The sequence below is a fragment of the Hypomesus nipponensis genome, chromosome 2 (genome assembly GCF_054491055.1).
Source record: "Hypomesus nipponensis isolate SF chromosome 2, ASM5449105v1, whole genome shotgun sequence".
NCBI classification, from domain to species: Eukaryota; Metazoa; Chordata; class Actinopteri; order Osmeriformes; family Osmeridae; genus Hypomesus; species Hypomesus nipponensis.
In genome coordinates, this window is record NC_140362.1 from 20010766 (window position 1) to 20023851 (window position 13086).

Genomic DNA, 13086 nt, shown 5'->3' on the forward strand with positions numbered 1-13086 from the left:
GTATTCATTGTCCAGTCTTCTGTGATAATCAACTTGAGTGTATCAGACACCTGCACCTTGCATAAATACGTTAATTTCTTTAACTTGTCTTAACTATTCCTTGCATTGACTTGGTACTTTCAGAGCAATTGAGGTATTATCTAATACGTCTTCAATGTGTATCTTTGATCCTCCTCTTCTTGGAAGTCACCGGCTGAGTAGCTCTGCTCAAACACATAACTCCCAAGCAGAGCCCTCCTCAAGCACCTTAAAGAGCTTGTAAATGTGATCAACCGTATACTCTGAGACTAATGGGTATTTTACATACATTCCTCACCACAACGTGACTAATGCTGTTGGTGCCACGGTGGGCAGCTACTCCAGGAGACTGCCTCAGGTCAGGGAAGTGGCCAAACAAAACTGTGATGAAATATTTGCATTGGGCAATACTAGTGATGAAGCAACTTGACTGCTTTAAATGCTCCCATTGAGTGGTGTACTGGATCTATATACGAGCTACACATGCTGGATGCTCTACAGTGCCAGCAGGTACTAGGTGACAATGATTGAATTATTTCGTTCTGAATACAAAACAGAATGACCCTTTGTCTTATGGAGAAGAGGGAAGTTCCACCAAAGGACCAGAGCTTGTTTTTCATGAGTCTGAGATAGCGCTACACCCCGGCCCTTCCCAACTTTTCAGTCCCTCAAGTTTGCCCCTTAGGCCTTTTAATGTGTGTACACAGCCCTGTCGTAAAAAATAAAATCAGGTTCCAGGTTGGTCGACCGAGGATGGTCCTTAGAGGGGGATGTGTGGAGAGGTGTGGGGCGAGGCTGAGAGGTCGCTTAGGATATAAAAGCAGAGGGACATTCTCAGGTCCCCATCCTCCACCTAAGATAGGCTACTTAAGGAGAAGGAACCAAATCATCGCTCAACATGGACCCCAGGCTACTTGCAACAACGTTAGTCCTTTTTACATCAGGTAGGTCTGCCTCAAACTATCTTGTAATCGACACTCTTACACCAGGTCGTTTTGATTGAATACGCTTTGAAATTGTCGGATTTCCTCTTTTCCGTCTTCACGCGCTGGAAAAGGCAGTCTGAAGCGTCTGTTGTAGTGATGCGTGCCCTTCACAGCTTCTCCTTCAAACGCCCGGTGTTCGTCCATGCCATCCCTCAGGTGTATGTACGGGCGAGAATGTGCTACCGGCGGGTCCTCTGAGTGGAGCTGTCGGGGGGACCGCTAGATTCACCACCGTGCTCACCCCTTCTGCCAAACCCTTCATCTCTGTGAGCTGGCGTTTCAAAGGAGCCAGCATCATCACTTCCACCAGCACCGACGTGATCGACCCTTTGTACTCGAAACGGATCACTCTGGAGAGAGCCACTGGATCTCTGGAGCTCCGGGATCTGGGTCCAGGGGACCGTGGGGAGTATAGGGTGACCATTGTACTGGATGGTGCTCAAGATCAGCAGGGAATTACCACACTCAATGTATATGGTAGGTGAGCCATTCTGTCTGATTGTCAATCTAAACTAAAACGGCAAACAGGTGCTAAAAATGATTGTGTACTATCCATTTTAGTTGACTTTGCTTTCTGTAATTGCTTTCAGCAATTATTGTGTGCAAATTGTATATATATATATATCTTTATATATATATATCTTTATATATATATATATATATATATATATATATATATATATATATATATATATATATATATATATATATATAAAATACAAAACAAAATATAAAAGAGTTTAATACAGTAAGGACAAACTGTAGGGCCTATATTTATTCTTATGTTGCATTCAAATTCTTGACATTGGTACATTTAAAGCACTTTTATTATCACCAGTATGATTAAAACCACACCAATGTTCACAGAAAAAATCTCTGGCGCCGTCATCCGAAGCCCCGCGGGCACCCTGTTAGCGGGTAGAGACTCCACCAACCTGACCTGTGCTGCTGCTGGCTCCATCAGCACCAGAGAGTGGATGAAGGATGGTGTGCATCTCTCTCCCAGTGACAGAGTCAGCTTCTCTGGGGACAACAGCACAGTCTATATAAATCCTGTGAGAAGCACCGACAACGGAGAGTACCTGTGTCGGCTCAGCAACCCCATCAGTGCTATAACCGCTTCTCAGCACCTGACTGTCAACTGTACGTACTGTGGACTGTTTCACAACTTCGCCGTCACACATTGAAAACAGCGATTATTTTAGATACACATAAAGACACATTACATTTCAATGCAATGAGTTTCCGAAAGTTTATAATTAAACTCTGTCTGTCATTCTCTATTGGGGAGACCTAGAAAATGCAGACTTTATTTTCTTTAATGACATAGCCTAATATGTTGTGTTTCAGTTGGCCCTCAGAACGTATCTATAGAGGGAATGTCGCCCGCCTTCCCCGGTCAGAAGGTGACTCTGAGCTGTTTCGCTGTCTCGGTTCCTCCCGCTATATTCACCTGGAGGTTCAACGGCAACGGGACTGACGTCAACCACACTATGTATATCATAGACAAGATAGAGGACACACACACCGGAAATTACACTTGCACGGCCAGCAACTACGTCACCGGGCAAAATGACTCTGCTATCCTCAGTCTGAGAGGTGAGTGGACAGCTAACGACATATTCGTAAGGATGTTGACAAAACGTATCGTTATTCATCGTGTAGTATTTAATCTTCATTTGTAACTTGAAACAAAGCAACTCGAGAAACGTGACTTTTGTTTGTTGACATTTTTAAGTTAGTTCGTTTTTAGAGTGAGTAGACCCGAGTGTCAATGTGCCTTTTCCCTCCACAGTGTACAATGCTGCCCCCTCCTGGTCATTTGATGTAAGGGTGACCAGGGCTCTGCTCGTTGTGGGTCTCCTGTCCGTGTCCAGGCTATGAAGGAGAAGAGGACGATAGATGGGGACCAACAAGACCCCTTTGGGGCGATTTGAACCACGACAGTTGTTTATGGTCATTAAAAGAGTACAGTCTTAATAGACATTCCTGGACATGAAGTTGAATAAAGAAATACATACAGTAACAGTTATCTGTAAATACAATGTAGGCAGTGAATATAAACATGTTGCTGTGATGTAAAGTGATTTAATGTGTATTTTAATGCAAATGAAATGACATTAATAGCAATAGCAATAGCAGCAATAATAAACCAAGTATAGTCCTAAAGATTCCTGAACAACAAGTATCATAAAGTCTTTATCTAATTGTATTTATAAGACTGTGGAACTACTCAATATATATATAAACAGGCCTGGACAGGTCATCTGGCATTCTGAGAAAATGCCCAGTGGGCCGACATGATATGTTTTATTTTATTTTAAAAAAAACTTAAAATTAGCCAACAACCGGCCCATGAAGCATTTTAAATAAAATGTTTTATTTTATTTAAAAAAACTTAAAATTAGCCAACAACCGGCCCATGAAGCAGGGAAAGCGGCCCATTGGTTCATTTTCCATACTGACACTGGGCTGACCCAATCACATCTCTTAACAGACTCCATCCCTCCCCCTCGGTTTCTTGTGTCAGGCCGGCCCACCGGCTCAGAGTCCGACCGATTGTGGTGGACCAATATGAGCCAAAATGCCAGGGCAATTTTTTTGGTCCCAGTCCAATCTCTATTACATGAAGAAAGAAATTCCGATTCCGAATGAACAATGTTGCTCAAGTTCAGCCACATTCACAATCCGTATTACAATCATTTTCTCCCCCTCATAAACTTTTAATATAACAGTCAGCAAAGGACATTTATCACTGTTTATTACTGAAGGCCAATCCAAAGTTCACTATATCTTACGGTAAAAAGAAAACTTCCTGGTTTCTTTGCCCTACCTAGTTTAGTCCATGCTCAATTAGACAGAACCAGACAGTAGACAGTTTCAGAAACCATGGAAGCTGCAACATCCATTGCTCTTGCCTTGTCCTTACTCACAGGTAAACATTTGATACTTTAACAGGTTTTTTATCACACCTGAACTCTAGAATAATGTGTTTTCTACCGACTATAGGTTGGATTGTTTGATAATATCTACATTTATCTTCTCCAGGGTTGTGTGCTGGAGCAGGAGTGTTATCAGACAGCACAGATGCATTATTCGGAGGGAACGTGACTTTCAGCACCAACTTTAATCCAACAGACGATCCTTATACGGAAATAGCCTGGACTGTTAATGATAGTAATATAATCATCTTAATGAACCTAACGACCTCTGCTTCAAACGTGACAGAACCAGGTTATGAAGACAGGATCTCTCTGGACACATCCACTGGATCCCTAGAGCTCACAGGTCTAACTTTAGGAGACAGAGGGAACTATTCGGTGGAGTTAAGTACTTCAGGAGAAGTAATTTTAAAGGGATCCACTGAATTGATTTTGCATGGTGAGATATGTAAAAAATATAACATTGAAAAGCTGCACTCACAAATGAGTTATTTTACTGTGGAAATTGTACATTTCCTACCCATCGTTTGAGATACGGCACATTCGAAATTGTTGCATCATTCCCGCAATGTGCTCCATTCCCTCACAGAGGTGATCATTAATGCTACCATCAAAAGCCCCCTGGTTACCTTGGTAGAAGGTAGAGACTCCACCAACCTGACCTGTGCTGCTGCTGGCTCCATCAGCACCAGAGAGTGGATGAAGGATGGTGTGCCTCTCTCTCCCAGTGACAGAGTCAGCTTCTCTGGGGACAACAGCACAGTCAATATAAGTCCTGTGAACAGCACAGACAATGGTGTTTACATGTGTCGGCTCAGCAACCCTGTCAGCTCTGCCTCTGTCTCTTATGAACTCGTGGTAAACTGTGAGTAAAGAAAAAAAAAAAAAAAAACGGATTTCCATGAATTGCCTGAATCTGTGCTACAGTTTATCACAATGCAGACTGATGCTCCACTTAGATGATCTGTTCTCCCTGTGTTGTCAGTCGGACCAGAGATCATGTCCATACTGGCACCAGAGATAGCTGAGGTTGGCACCACCACTCTCCTGTACTGTGATCTCAAGTCGGTGCCACCTGCCAACTTCACCTGGCTCTTCAAAGGGGTAAAAACAGACGTCCAGGAAGTCGGATACGTCATTTATAAGACCAGTCACAATGACAGTGGGGACTACACCTGCACTGCCTCTAATGACGTGACCGGCCGGACTCAGAGTTTGACCCACACTCTGATAATAGGAGGTAGTTTGGAAGCTTGCTTTGTCTTATCACAACCACACCCGAAATAGCTGGACTACTGCTATCTGAGTCCTGCATCTTCAAAATACTGTTGGCTAAAGATTTTGATCAAGTGTGTGTGTGTGTTTGTATGTTTTTGCATGTGCTTGTGAGTGTTTCTGTTTATGCGTGTGTTCGTGCGTTCATGTGTGTGTGTGTGTGTGTTACAGATAGACCCTCCAGCCCAGCGTTGAGCCCAGGAGCAGCAGCTGGCATAGCTGTAGCTGTGACCCTGGTTGTGGTGGTCTTAGTTGTGGGCCTCTACTGTGGCCTGACCTCCCATCTGTAAGTTTACACTTACGCTCATCACGTTAGCTTACTTTGTTTGGGATGTGATTGTTTTATCAATCCTAAATTAAGTTTGAATGATCTGTGGTTTGGGAAGAGAAGACACACCTTGCTGTCACCATATGCATGCCTGGGCCTGGACCCAAACACAAGAACACAGAGGCAGTAACTTAAGAACAAAGACTTTACTTTCAAAACAGGAGCGCCTCAGGAATACTCACACAAACTTTGGTAACGACCCATAAGGACTGCCAAAGGGAGCAACCAAATGTGCAGGGCAGGGTGATCACACATGGACAACAGCAGGGTGATGGGGACGAGAGGCAGGAGGTGCAAGGAGCCAGGAGAGAGAGAAAAAAGAGCAGAACATGAACACACACCCAGGGAAACAGACAGAACACACTAGGGCAGGGAAAATGTTACATTTAACATTCAAGTACTGCAGCACTCAGATTGTCAGTTTGACAGTGCGGCTTGGTGTATTGATGATGTAATCATACTCTTTATGTTCTTCAGGAACTCGACTAAAGGCTCCTTAGGTGCAGGTAAGATCTGGCTCTGTGCGTCTCCTTATATGAGAACAAGATGACTGTAATAACAGAGTTGTCTGCTCTCTTATTCATGATGTATGAAACTAAAGAGGCAATGCTGTGACTGCAGGTGTTTGTGAGAGTTCACATCTCTCAGCAGGTACTGGGTATATCTTCTCTGCCTGTCTCTGATCCTCCACAGGCAGAGAGACAGAGAGGAAACACACCCAGCAGAACCAAGCCAGCCATGACAGAGGGCATGACAACATTCAGTTCAAGCCCCAAATCAAAACTAGCAGAGATCCCCAAGAGAGGAAGACTACCCCAGGTGAGACTTGTAGTCCCCACGTCACCTCTTACATAGATTAGAGATAGATATATTAGAGATAGATAGATTAAAGATGGGTAAGAGATAGATATAGAGTACCCGAGGTAAGACTTGTAGAGGATGATGGTTTAAAAGGGCACATCCAGCAGATAACATCAACAGACAACTCCTCGTCAAACCAACGTGCAGCTACTGGAAAATGTGCACTTTCATTTGTTTATGGGAGCTTGCTACTAAACAGCTGTTTCAGGAGCGTCAAAAAATGTACGTCATTTTCTGACAGAGCTGCGCATCTTGTCCACATCCTAAGACATAACACCATTATACTGCTGATACTTCAACGGACAGTAATGTTTGCGTTTTTACGTGAATCACATCATCACCCCTTTTACACACAGGTCCTAGCATGGTCTTTAGAAAGTATGAAAATGTTTCACCTTCGACAACAAGAGTTGTAGAAGCTCCTCCTCTCCCTCCTAGAGTGAGTTCTACTGTCACTTCCTGCATCCTGTTTGTGTGATAAATAACAATCACTGCCTCAAATAAAATATAATCACACAGTAGCACACTTGATCAGTCATCTTATTTTTTTACTGAGATGTTACACTTTTACCCACAGACCCAGATACCCCGAGTCAGAACACGACCAGATTTGGTGAGTCATGATGTCATTACTGTTCACAAGGTTCTGTGATATGTTCTGGGTTATTTAAATGATGTGAGCATGGAATAAAAATAACTACAGTGTAACAACAGTGTAGTTACAGTGTGATGATAATATGTAGTAACAGTATAACAACTGTGTATTTACAGTGTAATAACATAAGTGTAACAACAATGTAATAACAACATAATAACAACATAATAACAATGTAGCAACAGTATAACAACTGTGTAATGAAAAAGTAACAACAGCATTTGCATTTGCCAATTATGTTTAACTGAATGTAAAGATTAACTGCAGTATAGAATAACAGATTCCTTCCCAGTGTGGTTTCTGTACATATCTCTCCCCAGTTGTCCTTAATCTCACCCACATCTTTTCACTATATTACTAAGATGACTCACAAGAACTGACTCCAACTCTTGTTTCCTCTTTATGGTCTCACGTCCTTGCCAGGAGTCTGAATATGAGACTGTGATTACCAGGTAGGTTACCAGATTTATCTCGCATAGCAACACAGATAACTCTGATATACCGGAATGAACCTGGAGACTGAATTACTGTACCTAGTTCCTGTACTACTTACTGCCCTTGCACCTCTTACCCTCTGCACCAATCTCTCTCTCTCTCTCTCTCTCTCTCTCTCTCTCTCTCTCTCTCTCTCTCTCGCTCTCTCTCTCTCTCTCTCTCTCTCTCTCTCTCTCTCTCTCTCTCTCTCTCTCTCTCTCTCTCGCTCGCTCGCTCTCTCTCTCTCTCTCTCTCTCTCTCTCTCTCTGTCTCTCTCTCTCTCCCAGTTAATACCAGTCCGGCGTGTTCCCACCCCATCCTCCTGGTTCTGGACAGCACCCATGGTTCTGGTGACCTGAGTCACCTCTTCTCTCTAATAGGGGGTTTGGAAGCTTTCAGATGCTGTCTTCTCAAGTCTTTCATCACCAATGCATAAAGACCATTTCAATTGTATTTAATAATAAAATGAAATCATGCTTTTGGAAAACTATACATTAATTTCAACAACATTTGATAATAAACTATTATTACATATATTGGCAAATGTTGTAGCTATATTGTGTATTTTATACAAATAAAACATTTAAATAATGTATCCTAATGAGATATTTTTACTCTGAAGTATTATGGATTTGACCAGAGGTTGTCATTGTGGCTGGCTAATAATGTGTGGGTAAACTGGTACTGTAAAAAAGTAAATGTTGAGACGCTCAAAATGTGCAGGGCAACACTGTGACTAGGTGTCCATCATTCAACACCTACTGTACTGGGATCTTCTGTGGGCCCATGTGGTTATAAACTGTGGAGTAAAGGAAGACAGAGCAGACTACTGATGGTGCATGTGGTCTGCTGTAGACAGGATGAACGTGAGAAGCATGGTGAAATTGATGTCATGCAATGTGTGTGTCTGCATACGTTTTTGACAACAAACATAATAAGTTACGTTAAGATATCACAATCAGAGTAGGGGAACTTTAACTTCCTCAACCCATTTGAGGAACTCCTGTTTATTCAGCACATTGTATATCTGCAGTTGACGGAAAGATTGAACTCTGCCAGTATAAAATATTATGTGTTCCTAATTATTCAACGTTCGTGAACACTTCATAGATGGATCGCTTGTTCCAAATATTGATGCTGACTTGTTTCTACTCAGGTAAGATTCATTGTTTGGTATCTTTAATGGCTTTTGAAAAGTTGGCTACTTTAACAACTGTCACCAACCCGGCTCAGGGGTTGAGACAGAACAAAGGGAACACATGCGCGAGAACTATTCTGTGGTGATTTTTTAAAGAATACTAATTTAACATAAACAGACGTGAGGTATGCAAGTCAGTAAGTCAGTGGTGTACATGTGTGTAAGTGTCTCATGATAGCGAGCAGTGTTGAAAGGTATATTAACAAAAGTCAAAAGGTTGCCACAACTCAAAACAAAAGCGTGCTGCGGACAAACGGAAGGGCCGTCTCTCTCTCCTGACGTCCTCTTAAAGGGGATGAAACCACCGGGCCCAGGTGTAGCCACTTGACGGCTGAGGAGGCTGTCACACAACATCTTGGCAATACAGTACAAACACATAGTGAAATGTCTGCCCTCAAATACAAATATGCTTCCTAGTATTTTCAAAGACATTTTGCTTCATTTGTGTAATTTAATGATTCATATTTTTTCATCTGCCCTGCCCTGCTCAGTTAGTTTCTTTTTTTTTTTTTTACAATCTGTCTCTCCCCTCCTTCTAGTGCTGGAGGCCCAGAAGGTCCTGGTGGACCCGCAGGTGACAGGATATTTGGGCCATGATGTCACTCTGCCATGTACCCTCCAGGGTAGTTCTAATATTACCCTGGGAGAGTGGACATTAAGACCACCCAAAGAGAACAGCATATCTCTGGGTGTCTTAAACCCTCAATATGGACTTCACATTGCTCAATCAGTCTTGACAGGGAGGGTGAATTTTACTGGTAATTTGACAAAGGGATTTTTCATGACTATAAGTGATGTGAGGAAGTCTGATGAGGGAATGTACACCTGTGAAATGACTGTATACCCAGCTGGCTCCTTCAAAGAAACATCCCACCTCACTGTACAGGGTAAGGGAATACTTTTATACTATCACAGTACTACTAGTAATAGTGCTAGTACTATTATAACTACAATACTACAAGTACTTAGTGTACGAGTGTGACAGGTGTGCAAAAACAAAGCTAGATTTACCTCAGACATATTGTGACATATTGAGCACTCTTGCTTCCTGAGGTGAAGTCAGTCCTGTCTGTCAATGATCAGTGAGTAATAGTTGTAAGCGTGTGGTCATGTCCTCTGTTCTCAGACCAGCCTGAGGCCCCACCTCTGTCGCCTGGTGTCATCGCTGGCATCGTGATCGCGGTCTTCCTGCTTATGGTTGTCATGGTAGCCTCAGTGTACCTCTTCATCAACAGGTAGATGTATTTGTGTGTACTGGGATCTACCTTCACCAAACTTTGCGACATGATAATCACTGGCAGTGTGACTGTTCGACTCTACACAATCAACACATATTATCACAGAATTCCATGTGTTCATTGTATATACCTAAACATTTGTTATTCAGTAGATTGGGTGATAAGTAGTGCTCCAAGAGAGGTAGTCTATTCCATGCCAAGACGGGTCTGAACCTTTGTCAAGATGTGAAATAATACGTTAATTCCTCCCCCTCTCTGCCTCTACCTCTGTTTCTCTTCCACTTTCTCTTACTTTCTCATTCTCTAGGCAAAATACTTTTGTATCACATACTGTCATAACTGGTGAGCATTTCCTTTTTTAAACTACACATGTTGTTCTTCTCAGTGAATGTTTATTATGTATTATATATAAGATACCACAGACCACGTGACTGAGTGATGCCTGTCTGACTGAGGCTTGTGTGTCTGGTTGTGTTTCAGACACCAGAGGACCACTTGGCACAGCTACACGTGTGATTGGAGGAGAAGAGGTCAGCTGATTCAGTTTATATTAACATTTGGATGAGAAAGAGGGAACTTGTGGCTTAATTTGCTTGAAAAATAGGGACCTGAGAGAAAAGCTTCAGTCGTTCTCTGTTCCGTGGTTTTCCTCCCAACCATCTCTTCTCCCTGTCTGCCTCCCTTGCCTTAACCCTTTCCCTCCATGTACTTTCATCTCCTCTCTTTTCACCACTCTCTACCTCTTCTTCCTCTCCCCCTCCCCCTGTATCTCCCTCTTCTTCTCCTTCTCCTCCCCCCCCCCTCTCTCTCTCTCTCTCTTTCCTCTCTCTCCCTCTCCCTGTCCTTCTCCTCCCCCTCTCTCTCTCCCCCAGGACCTGGTCTACTCTGACGTCACTGTGTTCAAGTCCCGCGGGACCAGAGGGGACAGATCGTCCATTAAACCCAATCGAAAACCCCCAGAGGCCACGAACCCCGATGACACCATCTACTCCCAGGTGGCCGTGAGGTCACAGCGCCCTGTACTCCCAGACGACACAGCAACATACTCCCAGGTGATGAAGAAGCGAACATGTGAGACTTCTCCCTTGTAGTGTTGCTTAATGATGACTACATATTGTCGTCAACGAACCTTCATCACGTGACAAAAACAAGACGAGACGGGACTAAATGTGGTTTGCAAAATAAAAACTACGTTACAATGTGTCTTTGTTTTCGTTGACCAAAATGAGACATTTAGTGTAATTTTGAGACAAAATGTTATAATCTTATTTTGTCTCATTTAGTCGCGTTATCATAAGCTTCTTCCTTGTCTGGAATGGATGTATTCTTGAGTCTATAAGGGAGGTCCGGAGTGGGACCCATTTTCAGCCCGGGAGCGTAATGACCCAAACCAGCCCATCTCCACCAGGGGCTGAGCCATACATTGTAAACATTCAGGGCTTAACCCGAACCTAGGACCTAGTCAAGGTTTTGGAGCACCAGTAGTTCATATGTTTTCATCTTTGTACACAGTGGCATGTGACTTGTCTGAGACGATTCTAGTCTCTTGAGACGATTTCCTTTTCCTCAGACAGTCTTCCTTGTTTCTCTTTCCATGGACTTTATCACCATCAGTGAACTGTACAATTTCAGCAAGACAAGGAATATCACCAACTTCTTCTGTTCCCTCCAACCCACTGGCACATGAAGTATCTTTCATCTGTCACACACGTGGTCTGACTGAAAACGAGGAGGATGAGAGAATCAAGACAGACAAACATCGCCTCAGACAAACAACACTTGGTAATGAGAGTCTAATAATAAAAGGACAAACTTGAAAATACACAGCAACACACTTGAAAACACACAGTCACACACTTGAAAACACACAGCAACACACTTGAAAACACACAGCAACACACTTGAAAACACACAGCAACACACTTGTTTGATCACTCACAGCCACAGACGAGACACCAGCAAATTGCAGTTTGAATATTTCTTTTTATTCCAAAGGAGTTTTTGAGTGTGTCTATAGGTTTGAACACCAAGTGGTCGCTATGGAGACTATGTGCCTTTCCTTCTTCCAAGAACAGCAGCATCCGTGTAGACCATTAGTCTTCCATAGGAACAATAATAATAACAAGAATTGTATCATAATAATATTCATCATTGTTGTTTTAATAATCCATTTAGCACTAGTATAGAAATATGAAAAACTAACAAATAGAGAACAAAAGCTTGGTTTGTTTTGTGGTGACTACTCCCCTTATGACCCTCCTTACCCACGTGACCCCCCCCCCGCCGCCCCCCACTGCACCCCTCCGATTTAAAATGTTCTTTACCTCAATACTCTCCCTTTCCTTGCTTCTTTTCCTCCATCCCTATGACAAGGGGGAGCACTGGTGGATGGTTGCAGTGTTACTCATCGCATCACCTTCATCTGTCACATTCTGTCATACTGTGTCAACACATGCAGCAAAGCAGACGAGGAAAGGAGACGAGGAAAAGAGGGTTTTTAAGACTATTGAGACACAGCCGGCCGGTACACTGACTGGACTAGCAGAGAACAGACACACCACTCGAGGGTTTCCACAGACTCAAGCAGACTGGTGTCAGAGTGACCTTTGAAAGAGATCAATCGGCCTCTTTCTCGCTTCAGATTGTCCTTCAACGTTATTTTGTGTGTTGAAAAATTGAGCAATGTTTTTGTGTGTGTACGTGTGTGTGTGTGTGTGTCAGCCATGTTGTGTCAGCAGAAGTCATGTAAGGCTGTAAACAGGGTTTAACATTCAGAGCAGCTCAGAATCTAATTCAAACAGAGCTGAAGCTCCAAACTACTCTGTATGAAAGAGAATCCCTTGTTTTCACTCCAATCCCTTCTTATCGACACCCTCTGTGACACACCAGCCTTCAGCCCCTGAATAAGCTGCAGTCATTTAAACGGCTAATGGGCTCGTCTAACGCGAGCCTTTAAAACTGTGGTGACAGGCCCTTTCTGTTGCCGTGTGTAGCTCTGGCAGGAACCTCTTAGTTGAGGAAGGAAAGAAAGAGAGAGGAGAGAGAGAGATAGAAGCCATTGCGTCAGTCTCCTGGCAGAGAAACAAGATCTACAGTAGCAAGATGCCTAAA

General features: G+C 43.1%; 3 protein-coding genes across 3 annotated transcripts; all 3 read left to right on the forward strand.

Moving 5' to 3' along the window:
• Positions 1–916: 916 nt before the first annotated feature.
• On the forward strand, positions 917–3030 carry LOC146301446 (cell adhesion molecule CEACAM6-like). Its single transcript, XM_084671062.1, has 5 exons — positions 917–962; positions 1161–1481; positions 1872–2147; positions 2355–2603; positions 2800–3030. Exons 1-5 carry the CDS (start codon positions 917–919, stop codon positions 2886–2888), a joined length of 981 nt encoding a protein of 326 aa, XP_084527188.1. The 3' UTR covers positions 2889–3030.
• An 863-nt stretch (positions 3031–3893) lies between these two features.
• LOC146301447 (cell adhesion molecule CEACAM1-like) lies at positions 3894–7521 on the forward strand. Its single transcript, XM_084669167.1, has 10 exons — positions 3894–3939; positions 4053–4385; positions 4536–4811; positions 4932–5186; positions 5393–5507; positions 6027–6055; positions 6243–6368; positions 6767–6849; positions 6988–7023; positions 7489–7521. The coding sequence occupies exons 1-10, from the start codon at positions 3894–3896 to the stop codon at positions 7519–7521; spliced, it is 1332 nt and encodes a 443-aa protein (XP_084525293.1).
• A 1051-nt stretch (positions 7522–8572) lies between these two features.
• LOC146301448 (nectin-4-like) lies at positions 8573–11145 on the forward strand. The gene is made up of 6 exons (XM_084670977.1): positions 8573–8695; positions 9277–9624; positions 9864–9972; positions 10283–10317; positions 10456–10505; positions 10848–11145. Exons 1-6 carry the CDS (start codon positions 8650–8652, stop codon positions 11064–11066), a joined length of 807 nt encoding a protein of 268 aa, XP_084527103.1. The 5' UTR covers positions 8573–8649; the 3' UTR covers positions 11067–11145.
• The last annotated feature ends 1941 nt before the right edge of the window (positions 11146–13086 follow it).

What these genes read in the sequence shown, in the direction of transcription:
- LOC146301447 (XM_084669167.1), top strand. Translation starts at nt 3,894, where the DNA reads ATGGAAGCTGCAACATCCATTGCTCTTGCCTTGTCCTTACTCACAG. An exon ending in TAAAGGCTCCTTAGGTGCAG is followed by an intron (nt 6,056 to 6,242) that starts GTAAGATCTGGC and finishes GATCCTCCACAG; the next exon opens with GCAGAGAGACAGAGAGGAAA. An exon ending in AGAGAGGAAGACTACCCCAG is followed by an intron (nt 6,369 to 6,766) that starts GTGAGACTTGTA and finishes TTTTACACACAG; the next exon opens with GTCCTAGCATGGTCTTTAGA.
- LOC146301446 (XM_084671062.1), top strand. Translation starts at nt 917, where the DNA reads ATGGACCCCAGGCTACTTGCAACAACGTTAGTCCTTTTTACATCAG. An exon ending in TCAGCACCTGACTGTCAACT is followed by an intron (nt 2,148 to 2,354) that starts GTACGTACTGTG and finishes GTTGTGTTTCAG; the next exon opens with TTGGCCCTCAGAACGTATCT. An exon ending in TGCTATCCTCAGTCTGAGAG is followed by an intron (nt 2,604 to 2,799) that starts GTGAGTGGACAG and finishes TTCCCTCCACAG; the next exon opens with TGTACAATGCTGCCCCCTCC.
- LOC146301448 (XM_084670977.1), top strand. Translation starts at nt 8,650, where the DNA reads ATGGATCGCTTGTTCCAAATATTGATGCTGACTTGTTTCTACTCAG. An exon ending in GTGTACCTCTTCATCAACAG is followed by an intron (nt 9,973 to 10,282) that starts GTAGATGTATTT and finishes CTCATTCTCTAG; the next exon opens with GCAAAATACTTTTGTATCAC. An exon ending in GTGTGATTGGAGGAGAAGAG is followed by an intron (nt 10,506 to 10,847) that starts GTCAGCTGATTC and finishes TCTCTCCCCCAG; the next exon opens with GACCTGGTCTACTCTGACGT.